The 22647-nt window shown below is 35.3% G+C and overlaps 2 protein-coding genes across 9 annotated transcripts in view; both read left to right on the forward strand.

Moving 5' to 3' along the window:
- The window catches only part of LOC145665032 (uncharacterized), a 44927-nt gene extending 23384 nt beyond the window's left edge, over positions 1-21543 (forward strand). For all 4 annotated transcript variants that reach the window (XM_081732253.1, XM_081732252.1, XM_081732254.1 and 1 more), the window contains 2 exons: positions 6094-6619; positions 17948-21543. In XM_081732253.1, coding sequence (XP_081588379.1) covers positions 6231-6619; positions 17948-18944 — 1386 coding nt within the window. In that variant the 5' untranslated portion in view covers positions 6094-6230 and the 3' untranslated portion in view covers positions 18945-21543. The remainder of the gene's footprint in view (positions 1-6093; positions 6620-17947) is intronic.
- LOC145665034 (uncharacterized) overlaps positions 1-22647 on the forward strand; it is a 487711-nt gene that overhangs the window by 286564 nt on the left and 178500 nt on the right. The window lies entirely within an intron of this gene.

Consider the following 22647-nt stretch of genomic DNA (forward strand, 5'->3'; position numbering starts at 1 on the left):
TGCTTAGCAACTACAACTTAAGTTTACCACAAAGTTTCATAAAAGAAAATCCAACTCTCATGATTCGTGTACTTTCCTCGTAAGCAAACACACTACAAAAATATAAAAATCAGCGCCATTACACCCTCCATATGGTTATAAAGTGCTTTCCCTGAAGATGTGGATTTTCTTGCATTGGTTTAAACTTGTACGAGTATTTTTATTTTTTCATTATTTGATGAGAACACTACGGACTATATGGAGATTGTACTGCTTTTGAAGTGACAACTGGTTTCATTTCATAATGACTACTGAATTTTTAACAGTTTCTTAGTGCTACTTTTTTTTAAAGAAAAAATCCCTGAATAACCGAAGCGTTTGCTTCAACTGATAAGAAATCATGGAAGAAAAGTTATGTATTAACATCAAAAAATGCTCTTTAGCTTTGCTATCCAATGGTTATCATAAAAATTCCTGAGTACGAACGAACCTAAAATTGCTTACCTTCGAGTTAACCTTGTTTCTGCTTGATTCAGGAATCCTTGTATACATTTGTTTATTTAATCTTGGGTTATGTTGGGATGTGATTTCATAACATCTGCATTGAAAAAGAATATTCTTGATCAAAAAATTAATCAAGTGGTTTATTCTAATCTTTACACACTTTATTTGAACTTAGTGGTTGCCTTGTCTGACACTTTTCAAAAACCACAGCAGTCGTCAAATGCAAAGAGTCTAGCCGGATAAGAAGGCCAAAGTGGGCTTTACTAGGATTGCTTTGATATTCAACACGAAAAACTTCCACATCGAAAGACTACTTTAACCCAAAAATCAACTTCGATCACTTTCAGATTTCGAAATGCATAATAAAAACCGCTTTTTTTCTCGTACACACGTCACTTGTAGTCTCTTTGCACACTGCAATATTTGCAACAACAGTATCCTCTATATAATATCTTGCGTTCCAAAGTAAACGTAAAACGAAGTGCAATGTGTTAAATGTTATGCATTCATTAAAACAAAGCACTAGAAACAAACCACGAGAAATAGACCTATTTTCATTTTTAAAAGGCCTCGATTGAGCAATTTGCCTCATTACATTTGAAAGGGCAGAAACTATAAATATTTAATCAGAAACGAAAAGTATTTAATTTTATAAGCTCCTTTTATCCGCCTTTTCTTATTTCGTGGTAGGACTCTCTGAGGTTTTCAAACCTAAAAAACACTACAATTTACCATCCAAGACTGAAGAAAAGGTTGATATTATGATGCATGGTGTGCATTACGAAAACCTTCTAATTCAAGTTCTCAAAGAAAATTCGAATTATTTGTAACGTATGGAGCAATTTAATATATTATTCTCCGTTTTCTTTATTAGAAATCCGAGGTTTATTGTGCGAAGTCGTAAAAACCTATCACTATTTACTTAACTAAACACTAATTATATTACCTTTTAAAAAAGTAAAAGTCAATGTGAAACGAAACAAATCCGCGCATTTTTCAAATTCCAATACTTAATACCTGTAACGAATATGTATTTCAAGTATTGAAACAAGTTTCCACACTATAAATTTAATTGAAATTACGAGCACTTTTATCGATACCGAATTGTCATACACCTTATATATATATATGTGTGAAACGAAACAAATCCGCGCATTTTTCAAATTCCAATACTTAATACCTGTAACGAATATGTATTTCAAGTATTGAAACAAGTTTCCACACTATAAATTTAATTGAAATTACGAGCACTTTTATCGATACCGAATTGTCATACACCTTATATATATATATATATATATATATATATATATATATATATCGAGTACTAACCGTGGATTATTTTGAATAATTCAGTATTTCCAAACGGTTTTTATTTCTTTAAATCCCTTTTTTCCAGTATAAGAAAACTGCAACGCTAAGCAATCGCAGCAAACTTTCATTATCTTAAGCGCATGTGTTTTGAAGTTCGTGACTCCTTGTGATACCAGAATTCGTAGCTGAAAAAAAAACTTAATGTAGGCGTGTGTCAAATTCATCTACTTAAAATTACATTCAATCTTCCGAAAGGGAAATAAGACGTCATAACATTTGATACAAATACCTAACAAATAAAACCATCCTACGCTAAAGTGAACATATGAAAAGAAAGAAAAAATCGTAGTGCAGAAGTACATGATGCTACAGTACATGAAGACCACGTTTCACAGGTTACGAGAGGAAGAAAACACTCAAATCGTCCTGATTGACGTTCCAGATTAAGAGCTATGGTGTCCGGCTTGAGAGCTATGGAGCCCGGAAAAATTTTCCCGCCAGTTAAATGCATTGGATAGCTATATGAATTGTTCCTGACGTGAATACAGTCTTCAAACTGTTCATGATTTACTGTGACACGACGTTATAAAGGGCACCAAGTAGAAAATGAGACCAAAATTGTCCAGATTTGCTTTCTGGATATAGCCATTCGTGAAACTGGTTATAATTTCGTTATAACTTTTTGTTATTTTTTTCTTGAGCTATTAATATACTGTTTGTTTTAATTGATTTCGGATACATTTAGCCGTTAACTTATAAATGATATATTTTTTATGTATTACAGCCATTTGCGGGATTATTATAAAACAAATTTCTGCTAAGAAGGATGTAGCTACATGCTTTTATCGTAGTCGATATTTTGTTTACAGAGAATTCCTTGTTTTAAGAAACTAACTGCATTGCGATTGAATATAGTTTATCTAATTACGCTATAAACTCGAAAATTATTTGAATTGGACTTCCTGTTACGCTGCTATCTTGAATTCAAAAGGGCGGGAACACATTAAATAAGAATGCGTAGACTAACCGCTGGAGTGGATACCGTAACATTTCAAAAAGGTCAAAAACCAGCATATTGAATCAATATCGTGATTTGAATTTGATTTGGATGTATCATAAAATTGAACTATGGAATTTTCGAAACGTCACCATCTTGATTTTAATATCAAGCCGTCCTTTCTGAAATGTAAGTGCGTTTCGTGCTGTTATCTCTAGTATGCTCTTTAAGTTTCAATCAGGTAAACAATACGTCAACCATAACATTGATCTTCCACTAGAAAAGACAGCTTGTAGCAGCTATACAAATAATTTTGTTGATCGAATTTTGAACACGAAATTACGGAAATCTGTGCGCACAGAGGGTTACAGTTAAGATATATTTTAGACTACACTCTTGTAAACCACCAATGTTTTGTAGTTATTGTGGCATACGCCTATGACGACATTTTTTGGTAATGGAACTTAAGAAGGCCCCTGGAAAATTCGTAAAGAATGTAAGAATATTCGATACGATACGATATGATAAAATACGACACGATATTTTTCAGTATTCGAAACAAGAAACAACACAAATTTTAACTTTAGTAGGTTTGGGAGCGAGCAAAATTTATAACCATCAGATATATAATTATTGAACTTCGGTTTCCAACGTTACCTGTCGTAGAGTGTTCACCTCTGGTGCGCGGGGTACCTGGTTCCATCCCAGCTTGCGCCAAGTGGGATTCGTGGTGAACAAACAGTATGCGTGGGTTTTCTCGGAGTTCTCCCGTTTCATCCTACTCTGTTCAATACACCATTTCATTCATCATTATCAGACTCATTTAGCCTACAATGCATAACCACGGGACGTAAAACTAAATATTTCATTTCATTTTGATTATCCCCCGTTTTTTTCTGAAACACTGGCTACCCACCATTACGCATCATCAACGTTTAGGCCTACTCCTTTCTAACACTGTATTCCACCTAAAGGCCTTCTATTACACTTTCGATGGATAAGATGTGGGCGTTTTACGATGGATAAAATAACTGAGTGCATATGAAAATAACTGATGCACTGTAGTTCTTATGCCATACAGCACGAAGGCGTATTTATAAGTAAATCGAAGAAGAATTGTAACTTTTCACCAATTGCTTCTGGTGTCCCCCTTGAATTTTATCTATTTCAAGTGAGATATTTTCATCTATAACCCTGCGCAAATCTTTTAGGAGACAATATGAAGGAAATTAGTGAAAAAATCAATTCTTCAACAAGTATTTCGTGTGGTGCGCCAGAAGTAAACCTGCACGTCACTTTTGTGCACTAAATCATTGTTTTCACCTCACGTTAAGTTGGTGATCGTAGAACCAGAACAGAAATTAATCAATTGTACTTGTAAATTTTCTAAAGGTGATTTGGCGTGGCCACTTAACTCAGTATAGTAAAAGCTAGCAGCAATCATGTGGATCAAATAGCATTGCGCATAAGACGACATTTCAACTGCGCCGCTGCAATATTTTTTCTCACTTTTACCCCGCAAAGAGAAGCTGTATAATGTATGACGTTCAAAGTAAAATATTTACATCCAATAAACGTATTTCTTTATTCGCGCCATCAGATTGAAAGGTCCGACTCGATTCACTAGCAAGCGCTACACGAAATTCTTATAATTCACAACTACTCTAACATCTTTCATTTTATACAAATAACAGAATATTCAACTATTACTGTGCTCTTGCCAATTTGTACAGCACGCACACGCTCAAGGTATATACAATATACAACAGTACAATAACTAGGAGTACACAACCCAAAGGAAGCAAAAATATGACGTCTCTTTCGTGAAACTGCCAAGCGCAGTGTGGGCAGGTAGCTAGAAGAAAATTTGCCAAAAGTTTACAAATTTTCGAAACTACATCTGTATATATTTTGTTGAACCAAATTTGCTATTTTATAAAACTTGAAAATAATACTTTATTTGCTACAAACATTCCAAGTTTGAATTGAAACTTTTAAGTGCACTAGATAGGTGGAAGCAAATTTTCTGAAATTTACCAAATATTTGCTGTTGCAAATTTTTGAAACTGAATTTGTATAAAATTTGTTGCAATAAATTTACCATTTCATAAAATTGCAAATGATATTTAATTTGCCACAAACATTCCAAGTTTGCATTCAATTTTCCGCAAATACAAAATCGAAACTTTAACATCATTTCTATGACGAACAATAGGCAAGTTTACAGAAAACTTCTGTGCTATTGGGGAAAATAGACGACACTTAAACCTTGAATAGCGGGTACTTTGCTGCTTCAGACACACTTCTTAAAATTGTACTCAGTTTAGGTTCGTCTCATCTGACTCAGTTGCGAGGTTATTCCTCTATGTGTTGAGTTCATCTGTCAAATGTTGGACAATTTTGAATGCATCGCCCTTATTTGTCACCACCGAAAACCCATCCTGCACCACGATGTTTTATTCGGTTTCTAAGAGCAAGGACGATCATCATAAAACCTTGTATCTTGATATTGGTGCATTGCATTCATAAATTCACTGGCGGATAATTTCATTGTTCTTAATAGTTAACCCATTCTGTACCATTTTGTGTGCAAACTGACCACCCTCGCTCTTGAATAACAAAATCTGGCACCTCAGTGCCGTTGTTGGTGTATTTGTAAGAACAAGTGTTACCACTCACTTCAAATAGACCCAAAAATTAAGTAGGACCACTCACTGACCACCTTTTAATTCTTGAAAGCTTCCTTTTGATCAGGAAATGTAATCACACTGCATAATTGCCACGTCCTGTCAGTTACGTATGTTTCTAATATTCGCAAGCGCCAGTGTATCGTACTTTCCTGACAATAGTTCTCTCAAAGCAGCTACAGATATGCTGAATGAATTTCAAAATTTTCTTTGTTTTGTGTAATGTCATGCAGTTACTGGAATAATTATATTTGCACTACCGGAAGGTCATTTAGTGTTGTTCAACAGTTTTATCTCTGTCGCTAGCAAACGATTTTCACAGATTCAAGTCATACATCATTTTCCGTTATGAATATGATGTTTGCATACTTCTAAAGAGATTTTTTTTATAAACTTTTGTTATGAAAGATCATTTGTAACTTGTTAAAACGAAAAGGAAGGATCACTGGTACCATAATGTTCCTTCTATCTCTTACAGAATTCCAAAGGTTGTTAAACTTGCATTAAAAATTAAAAGAGGATATACATATATATATATATATATATATATATATATATATATATATATATATATATCGTACAATCGAATAATAATTTTCTTTTTGCTTTCAGAAATGTTTGCTTCTCTTGTACATTAGATACTGAGTCTTAAGCCTGAAGAGTTTTGCCCCAACTAAATAGTTCCTGATTATTATAGTTTTACATCTCGAAGGTGAAACTTAAACATAAAACATTCTATTAAAATTAAAATGAAAACAGAAACCGAATTATTTGAAGAACAAAATTATAAACTATATACTAGTACAACTAGTGATCATGGAGACTCTCCTAGAACACATTTGGAATGCAAGATAGAGGGCAGTGCAACGGAGGGAGAGAACATCCTTTCAGAAATAAAAGAGGCTGGAGCAAAAGCAGATTGGAAAGTAACTTTACAAGAAATATGTTTGGTCAAGGGTTCATCAAGGACCAATATATTTGTAAATGACGAACGTTTTCACTCTAACATCAAAACAGATTTTACGTGCAACACTGAACTGTCAAGGAGTCATATGTCTCACACTATTGGAAATCAGAACGAACAAAACGTTCAAGAAAGAGATAATTTGGAAATATGTACCAATCTTCAGGCTTTCAGGTACGTTTACATCCGTTGATTTCTTCTTAAGTATGATTTGTGTAAATATTTATTTTCAACACTTGTAATATTTGGACTACAATGTGCTTATAATTCCCGATTAAGCTTCTTTTTGATTATTTTATCCATTACTTATATTGAAAGAAGTAAGCCACCATTTTTGCTCAAGTTGGTTCAAACAGTACCAGAAAAGGTAAGGGTGATTACAAAATAAACTGTGACTTTTGTCATAGTGTATTTGTAGATCCATGCACAAAACTCTTGGGTTGCATCTTTGATTTAATTCATGATAATACTACAAACCTGCTTTTAAATACGGAAATTTCAATCACACATTTACTTATTTCTTAATATGACGCTAATCACACGTAAAACTTCTCCTATGTATGCCGTAAAGTATTTTATTATAATACTAGTTAAATACTATGATATAAATTTTATTTTCTCAGTCATGTTTTTATAAACTTATCTCATGTGTGAAGTCCTTAAAAATTAAGGAGATATTCTTAATACAGTGTGTCCATAAAACATCCTGTCATAGATGTGAACTATTATAACTCGAGAATCAAAGTAGTGATATGACTGAATGTTATGTACGCTGAAAGTTTGATTTTCGTCATTTTTCCGAGCAACCAACGTACTCCACATAAGCAACAAGACGTCAAGAGTGAGAAAATGATGTGATGTAGAAGGAAAACGTTGTTGGAGAAACAATCTTTTCCTGAAAAGATTTCGAAAACTTTACTGTACGATACATACAATCATACACGTACAGGATGCTAAAATATGTACAGAAGTCGCTATCGCTTGTTAAAATGTAATGGTTCACATCTGAATAATATTTTAAGACGCGGGTATTAAAACTTAGTTTTTCGGAACTTCCTTTGCTAAACTGCACTAGATGATCCGTGATTACTTTATGCTATCTATTACTTTATGCTATATATTAGGTGATCCTATCTAAGATTATATCAGGGGATGTGCCTAAAGAATAAAGACCAATATTCTTTGGAGCATCGCTAATAGCACTGACAAAGAAAAGTGGAGGTGTTAGACCTATTGCAATAGAGAATATGTGGAGAAGACTTTCATCTAAAATAATTTGTGGGAGAATTAAACAAGCTCTAGTTGAATTTCTCCACACTAACTTGGAGTAGGCATTTGATATGGAGCCGAAGGAGTAGCACATGCGGCTCGCATATTTTGTTCTTATCCTCACCAGAAACTTAAAGCTTTCTTAAAAATTGATTTCAGGAATGCACATTCTGCCTTTTATTTATTAAGAACGTCATTTACTACTGCAGGCTTACTACATTTTCTGAGTTCACTTCCATGGACGGAAGAATATTTATTAGAACGCTTCGATAACACCGTAAAATCTGGTTTACAATCTATCCTAAATTGCTTCCTTGAGAATAACACATGGCTTCAGTCTTCTCTGCCAGTTGGTTTTGGTGGATCAGGCATCCGACGAGCCATAGATTTGGCTATTCCCGCCTTCTTGACATCATTTTGTGGTTCCCGATGTCTAATAGAATCACTTCTCCAAGAGGATATAAGCTTCCACATAGATTCTGAAGTAAAAGATTGCTCTTCCACTTGGTCACTGCTAGTTGGATCTGAATTACCCGAATTTAGCACCAGAGCAAAGCAATTCACATGGCAAGAAGCTATGTTTAAATCACCCTTCTCCTTTTTACTACGGTCTTCAGACAGCCTGGAAGACAAGGCGAGAATAATTGGTGCATCATCCACAAAAGGAGGAGTTTGGCTTAAAGCTTTACCTTCGTCCCCTCTAGGCGTTCATGTCAGTAATGAGAGTTTTCGAATAGCTGTTGGGTTACGGTTGGGAGCAAATATATGTGAATCTCATAAATGTCAATCATGTAAGAATCAAGTAGATAGAAAAGGAATGCATGGACTTTTCTTGCATAAAAAGTACAGGTAGATATTCCCGACACTCAAGTGTCAATGACATTATAATGAGAGCACTCATTTCAGCAGGTATACCGGCAGTAAGAAAGCCAAATGGACGTATTAGAACGGATGGTAAAAGACCAGATGGGATGACATTAATACCTTGGAAGAGAGGCAAATCATTAATATGAGATTTTACATGCACAGATACTTTCGCTCCTTCCAACCTCCCTTTCTCCTCACTCCAAGCGGGCAATGTAGCCAGTCGAAAGGAAACAGGAAAGAGAAGAAAATACAGTAACCTAACAAAGAAGTACCAATTTGTGCTCATTGACATTGAATCCAGTGGATCCTGGGGCAAAGAAGGTCTCAGCTTTATAATAGAAGTAGGTAAACGCATCACTCAATTATCTGGTGATGATAGCGCAAGCACCTTCCTAATTCAGAAAATAACTATGGCAGTGCAAAGAGGTAATGTAACCTCTATATTAGGAACCATACCACCAGGTAAAGAGCTAGAAGAGATTTTTCTTCTTTAAAACACCTTTGTTTATGTTATCTGATTTTCTTATGCTAGAAGAAGAAAAAAATTGATTTGTATATAAAATTATCTATACTATGTGATTTGCTTTAGGATTGTTCTGTTTATGTGTATGTTATTTATTCTTGTAATTGTTAAAATTTAATTTTTATCATTTGTTTGACCAATAGTTGCAAGAAATAATCACATTATGTTATGATTTTTTCAGTGATAGATTGAATTTTCGCAGGTTTTATCAGTTCCTTTTCTTTCTTCCGATTGTTATCAATAAGGAATAAATTTCTGTCAAATGCTAAATATATTCAGTACTGTTGAATATGCATTGTTGTTGCACGCCAATATTTTAATTATTGACCTTAGACATACCTAGAGAATTGCTGTTATACATAGTACTATTAAAATAAATTGCTTTAATTTGTGATTATTTTATGTGGATTATGTATGAAGCTTTTTATGTTGGTTTTATATGTTGCAATGATTTTATAGGTAGAGACTAAATAATGGTCCGGGTCCTCGTGCACGTGTCCTGAATATTCCGTATGATGAGGCGTGTCAAAAGATATATTTGATGCACCCTCTGCCATATTTGTATTATTTCCTTGTGACTTATAAGTCTGTTTACCTGACCTAGTTTCCGGCATAAAATCCCAATCGGGAAGGGTAAAAAGAAAAGAAGGGAAAGATAATGAATCTTAGATAGATTTTGACACTGACCACATCAGTGCATGCTAAAAAGTTAATAAAAAGAGCGTCCCGTACAAAACGCCGGTGCCTATCACCACGCAATGATTTTATAGATTAAGACCAATAACGATCCCAGCGAATTTTTCCCTCTTCACCAGATTTATTATAAAAATTCTTAAGTACAAATGTCTGATTTACAAAGAATAGATAGTGTCTTCTCTTAATGACCAGATGAAAGGAGATTAATGTTTCGCCGGGTACTTCTTCCGCTCACGGCAGCATCCAGAACACTAGTAAGGTTTATGATTGAAATTGTGGATAACCCCTTCACCTCACAGCAGCCTCGCAAGGTTTCAGTTGTACTTACGATCCCTAGTCCAGTGCGACTTAGGGTTTAGGAAAGGTGTACTCCTAGTCTAATGCGACCTCAGAGCAGGTGATGGTTAGTTGATCAGTAGGTAGACTGATGACAGGTCTTTCTGTGGTCACTCTTTTATTTGTCCTCTTCGGGTCTTTTCGTGAGGCCCGTCTTTTTTCGGCTTCCTTTGGTGTCTTCCGTGTTGACTTCTCGTCTGCTTCATTGATTGTAATTAATAACACGTGTTGTATTTCATGTGCTTCTGTTGCAATGTGGCGTTACTTACACCCCCTATACTCGAAAAAATAATCTGCAAGATTATTTTTGAGAGAAATACACATATGTCATAGATGAAAGTTATTTGCACTGTAACACTAATACATTTGGAGACAGAGCTCCTTCGTGGCTAAGTGGTTAGCGTACTCGCCTTTGGCGTGGGAGACCCGGGTTCGATTCGGACCCGGCGGGAGCTCATGTGGTTCGGATTCCACGTTAATCAGTAGGTCCACGTCTCATATAGCCCCGCTGCTGAAAGGGACGCTAAACTAAAATCAACTCAACATTTGGAGACACTGTGAAAGACACAACAATACACTGTAAAGCCACTACCAGAAATTTGTGGTAATAACACTATGTTTCTGTCCCATCTAAGCAGGATCAAAGTAGTCACTATCATTTCTCTCAGAGTGGGCAGAAGTGCCATCACTAATTAGTAAATGTATACCAGTTTACTAACGGTTGGTATTGGTCGATGATGTTGTTTATTAAAATCGGTATCTATGTTAACATTATATTCGATATTTCTAGTCTGTATCGGTTGAGGCGCAACTTTAGTAGTATGCGCCGGTGATTTATGTCTTTCTAATGGTAAAGATATAACTGGTCGTGTAATGAGACTTTTGTTTGTATGACAAGACTTATAACAGATGAGGCACAAATAAATTATTATTACTATTAGGACCAAAGAAAGGAGAATGATCGGTATTAGGATTTGGAACATTTTTCTGGAAAGGAAAACATAATATTAGTCTTGGTGTTTTTGTAAACGTTTGTATAGGAAGTGTAAAGTTATTCCTATAGCAAGTAAGAGAATAAATAGATTGGAAGAAATAACAAGAACAGTCAATGGAAAAGAGTGGTGCAAATGTATTTCAGAAAAAATGATTTGGTAAATTGTTTCGTTCTCGCTGAAGTAAAGCGTGTAGAGATGTCACAGTTTGTTGGACGGTTTGTAGGTTAAAAATAAAATTATAATTGGTAGGAAGTGTGCGATATTCTATGGTGAAATTGGCCATATGACTAGTAGATAGGTGAGGGTCTCTGTTTTAATATATTCCTAATTTTTGTATTGGAAAAAATAAGTTAGTGAGTGGTCCATCTCATGTGCGATGACTGTGTGGTTTCTTTGATGAGCTATCCGTACTAACTTCCTTGTGAGTAGGCGTGCCGTTGGAATATACAAATAAATTCCTTCTGCTTTCGATAACATGGGTTTAATGTGACACTTATCTCTTACGTTTCAAAAAATAAGATTGTATAAACAATCCGTTTTCTGGGATCTTGCTTGAGTTTGAAACTTGCGGATTTCTATCATACGGCTTGTTTGGCAGAGTGATATATCGAATTCAAAACTTCCTAACGACGTGCATACAGCAAATTCTAGGGTTTGTAGACGGAGATAAGAATCTGTCAAAAATCCATTATTAAATATTTTATATAGAAAATATTAATTACTACTAACGGTAGTAGTTAAACCTACCTGAAATATTTAGACCTATCTGCTCTCCATATAATGTAATAAAAGAGCCATGCTGGGAATAAGAAAAACATTACTTGGATAAAACGGAAACTATTTGCATCAGAAGAAATATTTATCTACGAGGCATGCATAGTAACGTAATTCAGAATAGTTACTGTTTGGTACACTAAACGAAGAAAGGGCTACAGAAAGCAAATATGCCGCGTCAACTAGATCGACCAGAGTTGATAGAGGCGGAAGGTAGAGATGCAGAGGCCGAGCTCTGGCGAGCCGACTCTGTTATTTCTTTGGTCCGGGCCGACACTGATTTCTCTTCAGGTCGGGCGAGGCTGGGGCCGATAAATTGCAATTCTTTAATAATTATTGACTTTCGTTCAACGATAATTGGAATAAAGCAAACGTTTATAAGTGTTCCCGTGAAAAATGCAATAGCTATAGTTTGTGTTGCTTAGCGGCTCCACTTTCACTATAGAGGATTGCACGCATTGCGCGGTAATTTGAGCTCTGACCTTGACCTTCACTGAATCCAAAATATGACAGGAAGAGATGGGAAAGTTTTGCCTGTCGCTAAACAATATTGCCATCTTTATGCTAAAAATCAATTAAGTTAGATTTTTGTTACAGGAAATGGAGTTTTTGTTCTCTCGATGACAGGCAAAGTTCTATTAGGCTATGGTAGCATTCGGAGGCAAGCGTCAGGTTGTGCACCAGAGTTTAAAAAATGTTTCTGAGGGTTAGGTCAAATTTAATACTAGATTTTGAGAAAGATTGGGGGCTCGAGCTAATTTTTTTAAAAATTTATCGGGCCAAAAGCTTTTAAAATTTATCGGGCCCGGCCAAGAATTTTAAAAACTTGTCGGGCCAGGCCGGGCTCGGGCCGAAAATCTCCAAAACTTTTCGAGCCCGGGCTGGGCCGGGCCTAGATACATTCGGACTGTATTGGGCTTGGGCCGAAAAATTCGGTCCGTGTAGTTCTCTAGTTGAAGGAGATATGTAGTAATACAAAAGTTTTGGTTAAATTGATAATACGTTCTGTATCCTGTAATAGATCGTATGTTATACAGCACAACTTTACAGAAGAGCACAAAAAGACTTACTAACCCTATCATATACAAAGCTTTGATAACCCGATCATATAGACACAAAATGATGTAACTGTAAATATTACAACTTGGATTTAACGAAAGCCATTTAGATATTCAGTGCTTTGCAGGGTTTATATTCGCTAAAAGAAAAGACACAATACAATTCTTCATACCTCAGCTTCCAGTAGCTAGAATGCAATTTCTGTTTAGATAATGAAACTGCTGTCGGATTTTAATACATGAAGTATTGCCGGATACAAAATGCTTTACTTGTTTGTGTGTACACAGCTATTAGTTTAGTGTTCTGAACGGTTATGTGTAAACTAGGGATGGCCAATTCCGGAATTTTTACTTTCCGGACTCCCCAAAGGAAAACCGGACAAATTCCGAATTTCGAAAAATTCCGGAATTCGGAAAAAATCCGACTTCGGAAAAATTCCGGAATTTCGGGAAAATCCGGAATTTAGAAATTTGTGAGTTCTTAAACATTCCGGAATTAGGAAAAAATCTGAATTTCTCTGGGTTAATATGTGCATGATTCTTGAATCTCATCTCTATATGGATAACTGAGCAAAGAAAATTGATCATTCACGTTTCGTGCAGCCATTATTTTATGCGAAAAGTGCTGTTACCTGGTGTGGAATCGAACCGAGGTTTTCTAGTTGGAAGGCCAGCATGATACCCAGTAACGGCTCTACAGGATATGCACGGGCGTACCCAAAAATTTAGAAAAATTTTTAAAGCTGAAAAAGACGATAAAGTGTAAATATATTTTTCACTATTTATATTAGTGGTAGATAATTAACTAACAAATAGCATCAACCACTCTTGTAAAATTATTTACTCCTGTCAATAATCAATCAAATGTATGTATCCATAAGCGAGGGAACGGGCCTTGCCAAAATTAATATCCGCCCGTGCTGATACTAATACCCCACTGAATACTCTACCCAAAATGTGTTTTCAACAAATGGTGTAGTGATTCTAAGAACAATAACATAAAAAGAGGATGGCACTGGTAATCCCCGTAGATGTTATTTGGAATTTCCCAACTAACATTCGTAAAGCATCTCCGTGATACAGGTGTGATTCCACCCTCGTAAGGATTGCTCGTTTAGTATAAGAAGTCACTCTTCGGTTCTTCACGACCACTTTGTAAAAAAATCTTTGAGTTGTAAACGACTTGAACCTATGTTGATTAGCTGTATTACTCAAAAGTCCACCATGTTACCCAGACACTATCTTCGCACAGAAAATCATAAACCAAATATTACTAAGTTCATCCCTGTTTGGAGCAAATCAGTAATGTTCTTCCTGTAATGATATTTCCACCAGAGCGCATGCCGAAACTCATTTATTCGATGACCTGGAGACAAATTAGTGCCCAGTATTGAACTAAATAACATGAAATGCAGAAAATTACAGAAATATTAACATATTATACAATAATTTCGCCGTGCATATTCAAAGGCACGATAATAATAATAATAATAATAATAATAATATAAATCACCTTCACTGTATCGTTTTAACTTCGACGAACTACTTACGTCTTCGTGCGAGTGGCCATTGTTTTTAATCCGTTGGGGACTATTGAGCATTGTTTCTCAACATAGTTTGGCCGCAACTGTATGTCCTTTCTTTAGGAGCTCAGCTGTTCGTTTTAGTGTTTCGTAGCAATTATTATTGTTAATGTTTTGTACTGATAATACTTTTTGTTCTTGCCTATTGCTTTTATTCTTGTCTTCATTACGAAAGAGAAGAATATCCGAACAAATGCTACCATAATTAATCTTATTTTGAATGTTAAATCCATTCGCAATTAGTATAGAACAGAAAATGAATGTTCCGACGTACCTGTAAAACGTATAAAGAATTGGAAGTGGTGGAGTTCAAACCCATACTCATGGTGATACAATAACCACATGCCTTAAATCTCTTGACTACGATTTGTACGCTGAGTAAAATATAACTTATTCAATTTTTATACTGCTACCATTATATCAAGTTTATACGGATGTTTTTCTTTCCTGATTAGAAAGAAGTTCAAGATGTGGAAATAATTTTGATACTTGACTATCACTGAAAAACCCGAGTTAACACTGTGTGCATTATTTAACATAATGTAAGTATAGGGTGCATGTCTTCATTTGTTTTTCTCTCTCGATGACTTTCTTGACATTTCTTTATCATGTGTTTGTTTCTCTTCTTTCTCTATTGATCTTTATCTCTTACTGATTACTTCTCTATTTTACACACCTTTGCACTTGTGCTGCGTCAGAGCTAAACCGGCTTCTTTGCAAAACGTATTGACCAGCGTAAGTTAAACACAAGCCTCCCAGTATTCAACGTAGAAATCGTATTCGAGAGGTTTGTCATGTAGTGATTGTATTTTTAATAACCATGAGTATGGGTTCGGATCCCTCCACTTTCATTTTTATCTTTTTGGAGGTATGTCGGAAAGTTCAATTTTTCTTCTTTACTAATTGCAAATGTCGTTTACATTCAAAATGAGAGGAATTATTGTGGCATTTGGTTTGGATATTCTTTTCTCTCGAAATGAAAACAAGAATAAAAGTAATACGCGATACGAAAGACTAAATACGATCTCTGTTACCATCTCTCATGAGTCGTATGCATTAAAAAAAATTAAAATATCTTCTTCCAGGGGTTTCGAACTAGCGTCCTTTGCATTTGTAATGTAACACCTTAACCACTACACCAAGATCATTACTTGATAAACGTTTAATTATCATCGTATTTGCTTGTATTTGTATTTTATGTTCCCAGTTCGACAATTTTTACTCTTTTTTCTCCGTTTACCAGCTGTTTCGGTATCGTCCCTTATTTATACTACGCACTATTCGTATTCACAGCTTGTGCCCTTCTGCAATGTCTTAATCAGATTAGACTTCTCTTCTTGCCAATCAGTAAATATTTGATTGATTTAATTCTAATATTCTCCATGGCTGGAGCGCAGGAATGCCAGACTCAAAAAACAGATGTACATTTTCTTTCCTGACTGTCTATATTTGTGCATTGATTGCATGACAGTTTGCGTTTGTATAGGATAGGTATGGTGGTATGTTGTTGTATATTATACGTTGTTTTTGGTTCATACGGTAGATTCTGTGGGTTAGATAAAGTATTTTGGCCGTTTAGCGTGTGAGCTTTTGCGATACGTCTGCATGTTCTCTTTTTCTTAAAAGGTCATTAGCGGCTTCTAAGGTGTTCAATTTTTTTATAAGTCGTCTACTGTTTCAAACCTTTCTAACGCTATCTTGTTAGAAAAATCCCTTTGCAATCCTAAAGATAAATGGTTAATCTTTTGTTCTTCTGACGCCGCCGGTATTAACTTTCTAATTGCTCGGAGTTTAAGCAAAAAATAGGAATTTATGGGCTCGCTTGTCCCCTGTTTTACTTAGAACAGGCCATGCTCCGCCTTTATCATGGAATCTTCGGCCTGCTGAGCACAGCTAATTTAGATTTTAAAGTTTCGTAAGATATTGTTCCGAATTGGTTTTGATTTTTAAGCTGCAACACGAAATCTAATGCCGTGTTCTGCTAGTATATTGCTAATATTTCGTTCTTTTCGGCTGGTGACCATGATTGCATGATTCCATGTGATCAAATAACATTAAAAATATGATCGGGTCCTCATGCACATGTCCTGAATATTTCGTCAGATGAAGCATGTTAAAAGAATATTAGATGCACCCTCCGTCATATTTGCATTATTTCTTTCTGACTTATAAGTCTGTTTACCTGACCTAGTTTCCGGCATAATATCGCACTCGGGAAAGGTAAAAAGAAAAGGAGAGAAGGATAACGAAGCTTAGATTTTGATACTCACCTCATCAGTGCCTGCTAAAAAGTTAATAAAAAGAGCGTCCCTTACAAAACTCTTGTGCCTATCACCACGCAATTACTTTATAGGCACAGATTAAATAACAGTTTGGGCGAATGTTTCCCTCTTCACCAAATTTATTATAAAAATTCTTAAGTATAAATGTCTTTGATTTACAAAGAATAAATAGCATCTTTTAATGACCAGATGAAAGGAGAGTAATGTTTTGCCGGGTGCTCCTTCCGCTCACGGCAGCATCCAGAACTAGCAGGGTTTATAGGCGAAATTGTGAATAACCCCTCAGCTCACAGCAGCCTCGCAAGGTTTCAGTTGTACTTAAGATCCCTACTCCAGTGAGACATAGGTTTTACGAAAGGTGTACTCCTTGTCCAATGCGACTTCAGAGCAGGTGATTGTTAGTTAATCCGTTGGTCGTCTGATGCCAGGTCCTTTTTTGGTCTTTCTTTTATTTGAGCTCTTCGGTTCCTTTCGTAAGATCCTCCTTTCTGTTTCCTTCGGTGATGTCCGTGTTAGCTTCTCGTCTGCTTCAATGGCTGTCATCAATAGCATGTGTTGTATTGACATGTGCTTCTGCTGTAATGTGGGGATCCTTACAATATTGTCAAAATACTTCAGTTGACTCCTTTCATTCTTTAAAACCGTAAACACTGAAATCGTTGCCCACTGGCTTTTAGCGTGTATTTTATATCACGAATGTTCTTCGATTATATTGCATTTCAGTTTAACGACCGACCCTTTGAGCTACGGAAATGAAGAAAGTTAAAATACAGCTAATCGTAGGATCAGAAACACATGAGCCTTCGTTGGTGATGGAACACTTCTTTGTTTTTTGAAAGACATGTCCCCTATCCGCAAAGTAACGGGAAGAACGGAAAATTTTAGTTTTCTAATGATTTTCTCGTGAATTTCCCATTTCTGGCCCACATTTTTAATCCGCTGTTTTTACTCATAGATTCTTCATGTTAATGTATAAAACGCGAATAAAAACAAATGATAAAATGGTACTTGATTTTTAACGTTTGTTACAGGTAAATATTTGAATTTTTATTTCTTTTTCGATTTTGTTTCGTTACCTATTTGAATACGTAAAAGATTCCATGAACATACTTTTTACAGGAAAGATAATGCCTATACGGCACGAAAGGAAATAATTCCATTATCAGCTGAGAAATCTCATACTTGCGAACCGTTTCAGGAACGAATTACTCGAAGATCATCTTTAAGAAGACAAATGATAATATATACAGGTAAGGAACGTTTTTCTAGCCAAGACTGTGATAAGGAATTTGATCGAGAGTCAATTTTAGGAGAACACATATTAGTACATAGTGGAGAAAAAGTGTGTATGTGCGAATATTGTGGGAAGAGTTTTATTTTAAAAGAAGATTTGGAAAGACACATATTAACTCATACTCGTAAGAAACTTTTTAGCTGCCACCAATGTGGTAAGGGTTATATTCGTAGATCAGATTTGGCAAAACACATATTAATTCATACTGGTCAAAGACCGTTTACGTGCCAAGAATGTGGGACGGGTTTTACAGTAAAAGGAACTTTAGCTGAGCACATGTTGCGACATAAAGGGGAAAAACTGTTTACGTGCGAATTTTGTGGAAAGAGTTTTACTTTAAAAAAAGATTTGGGAAGTCATATAACAACTCATACTGGTGAGAAACCTTTCTCGTGCGGTCAATGTGGTAAGCGTTTTATTCGTAGACCAGATCTGGCAAAACACATAATAATTCATACCGGTCGAAAACCTTTAATATGCCAAGAATGTGGAAGAGGGTTTAGACATAAAACGTCTTTGGTAGAACACATGTCAATACATACAGGTCAGAAATCCTTTATGTGTGAACATTGTGAAAAGACGTTTAGTGTGAGAACAGATTTGAGAAGACATGTGTTAATACATACTGGTGAAAAACCTTTTCTCTGCCAGGAATGCGGGAAATGCTTCCGAACAAAGTGTGATTTGACAAGACATTCGTTAATACATGCAGGGGAGAAAAATTTTGCGTGCAAAGTGTGTGAAAAAAGATTTCGTCAAAAGCCACATTTGACACGACACATGTTAACGCACTTAGATGAAAAAGCATTTAAATGCGAATAATTAAAGAAAAGGGGTAGACAATAACTTTTTCAGAATACACGTCAACACATAGAGAGGAAAACAGTTTACGTGTGATCAATGTGGAAAAAAGTTTGCGACGAAAATTTGTAGAGTACCTTTATTAATAGATATAGATTAAATTTAAATGCAAAGAGTAGGGTTGGAATTTTAACTGAAAATGAATATTAGCCGAACTCGTTATAATACATAGTGAAGAATAAAACTTCATGTTTTGACAGTGTTCGAAAGGAATATTTTAAGTAAAGGTTTTCTAAGCAAATATTATCAGATTTAGGTTAAAAATCTAAGTCACAATTAATGTGATGAAGGCTTTATTCGAAGGTCGTGTTTAGCACAATACATGTTACTTCATACAGTTGAGAAATGATATGAATTCCACGAATGTATTAAGCAGTTTAGAAGAAAACAACATTACTTTCAGAGTACGTGACAACACCTACTTAGAAAAGAATATTTGTGTGAACGCAATGAAAACAGGTTTAGTTGAAGAAAAGACCTGGCAAAACACCTGTTAATACACACAGGTGGAAACTTTTACGTGATAGAAAGGTGCCAAAGTGGCGAAGTAATTTCAGTTTTCAAGACACATTTTGATACATTTGGTTGAGAGCCCTTTGCGTGCAAGAAATACCGAAATAGATTTATTGCATGTGTGCGAAAAGTACAAGAATACCTGGCAAAACTTTTGTTCACACATACGGCTGATAAACTGTCGACCTCTGTGAGTGTGATAAGTGATTTACTTGTAGATCATAGTTGGTGAGACATAAGTGTGTTCGTAATGGTGATGAACCAATTACATTCCAGGAAATTTGAAAGGAACTTAATAAAAGAATTCTCTGCAGAACACATTAACACGTACTCAAGAGGAATAGCTTGTGTGGCAAGGCTGAGGAAAGCGACAGTCAAGCATCACTGCCAGTACACATGCAAATTGATAGAATATTTGGCCGGTCACATGGGAAACATTGAAATATGCAGAAGAAAACCAGTAACAATATAGTGTGGGATGTGATTTAGTCGAACTTGACATTCAACATATAAGTTTATAATTGAAAGTAAGAAAGATTGTATGCAAGTCTCTGGAAAGCGATTTAGTCAAGGATAATGATTAGCAAGATACCTGTCAATCCATATTGGTAAATTCATATTGCCAGAATGTGGGAAGTGGTTTAGTCTAAGATGACATTTGATAAGAATTTGTTGACATCGTGTTCACGAGCATGTTGTATCCAAAGAGAAAAAAAGATATTTACTGAGAGCCTGCATTTATATAGATACTTATTAACACAAACGATTAAGGAATCTACTGAGACTACGAGAAAAAACTAGTAGTTCATATTTGGACAGACACATGACATAGCTGAGAAAACTTTTACGTGGAAAAAGCATGCTAAGACCTTCTTGAAAAATTCATGCTTCGCAGTACATAACTCATAAAAGTGAAGAACATTTCACCTCCCAAAGTGTAGAAAAATATTGTATGATTTTAACGATGTAGCAAAAAAAAAAAAAAAAAAAAAAAAAAAAAAGAAATATTTATCTGCGTAAAAAGGGTAGGTATTGTAAGAATTTAAGTTTGGATGAAATGTAGTATATCTCATAAAAATTACAAACTTAGATGCCAAAAATGTCTAAATTTTATTTTCGGGAAACACATAAACAACCGTCAGCAGAAATTGTAACATTCCTATCCATCAGGAGCACAGCCGAATGAGAGACAAGCATCCAACATAAAGAATATTAATAGAGAAAACAAAAATGTTGACTGGCCACCAACAGAAACGCTCCACAACAGAGGTAATTACGGGATTTCGGATCCGCCAGACCTTCACAGGCCTCAGAGAGTTCAATATTTATTTCTATGGTAGGAACAACACAAAAAAATAATAGAAACGTATACCAAATATATTTCAAATTTATAATATTACAACAACCTAGCTCTGAATATGTACTTATTCGTTAGATAAATACATATATAGACAACAAGAATGATAATATAAGTAATCAAAATTAATAAATAAAGGAATGTAACTAGGAAAAGTAATAATTTATTTTTTTGCAATAATCAACTAACCCTGTTAAACACTTCTCAAAGCTTGGAGGTGGGTACACATCACTAAAAATTGTTGGCCATAATGTAGGTTCGTACGATTCTGTAAGTTTTGTTCTTATTTCTAACCAGAAAGCAACTACTCGCATAGTTTGAATGGTGTATCTCAACCAAGATCCCTTGTCGAACTAACTCTCCAATTTGTTCAAAAATCTTCTCTTTATTACTGGGTATTGGAAACGGTTACTCCTTAAATGGCTTATTTTCTTTTAAGTAAATTCTCTCCACGAAGTCTTTTATACATCCTATTCTATCGGTATTATTTTTCATTTGAATGAAAGACAAAGTATGCGAATCATAATATCTCCACCATCATCGCGATTCAGTTTTGGTTGCTCAATCTGTATGTCTAAATGGCTTTTCACTTCCTCTTCATTCTCATTCTTACCCAGAGTCGATCTATCATGAATTATAAACTTTCTATTACGATTAACTAGGGCATGGAAGTTTTCACATTGTTCCAAATCAACATCTGAACCTTCAGAATCGCTTTCGATTAAATGTCCATCTTTCAGTTTATTAGCTTATTCTGGATGTTTATCATTTTTCAGAACCATTGGAGAATCGTCCGAAATCTTCACTTACTGCCTTTGGTACTTCAAGTTCCACTTTTCCACTAGTCTCTTCAATTTCCTTAACTTTGTTTCCTTTCATCTTCATCTTCAGCCTTTTCTTCTTTTTGGTCCTAGCTGGTTTCGGAATCACATTCTTTGCGTTTTAAGATACATCTCCGGTTATATTTGTTTCACTTTTCAAGGGAACTGAAGTCCACCAACTTTCATACTGTCACCAGGATCCAAAGTTTTCAAAGAATTCACATCACTAAGTCCATCCTTAACTCCTGCTGAGATCACTGTCAAGTCCTTCAGAATATTAAAGAGAATTTCATTTTCTTTTCTTATCGACGTTGACCTTGATAATAAATCTATTTGAAACATGGAAGTTTATTTTTCGTTGGAGTCCATTCACATCCAAAGTCTTCATTGCCGTTGCAGATTCCCAATTCTGACTCCAAAATAGTCTCTCATCACTATTCCCACTTTCCCTTTCAACCTCAACTCGCAATTAATTCAACTATGATAAAAACGGATGATGAATATTTAGCAATAAAGATTTGACATTCTGATAATCCAGTTCACATTCGATTTTTTTATGTGAAAAACCTAGCAAATCAGAATCTTCCTTAACAAATATAGATGTTATTCCAACACACTGACACGTAAACCAAGTAAAATTCGAGGTTGCTTTCTCAAAATCATCCGGATAGTCACCCGGTTCACCAGATTTAATTCGGCTATTTTATCCTTCACTACACGATAGAAATTTAGACTACTAACCTTCCTGCCATTATTCAACAACAATCTATTGCTCGAGTAATTAATTATTGATTCGTCTTCCTTAGGAACGTTGTCCCCCAAAACACTCACACGGAAATCTGTCCACGATAAGAAAAATAATTCTCTCGAAATAACCAGCTAAGTTCGAATTCAGAACCACTTCTCAATTAGTCTTGAAGGTCATACCCGATAGTGAATTAATTGTTTTTCCTTCCACGTCTTTAACAAATCT

Source organism: Thermobia domestica, chromosome 11 (genome assembly GCF_964235325.1).
Source record: "Thermobia domestica chromosome 11, izTheDome1.hap1.1, whole genome shotgun sequence".
NCBI classification, from domain to species: Eukaryota; Metazoa; Arthropoda; class Insecta; order Zygentoma; family Lepismatidae; genus Thermobia; species Thermobia domestica.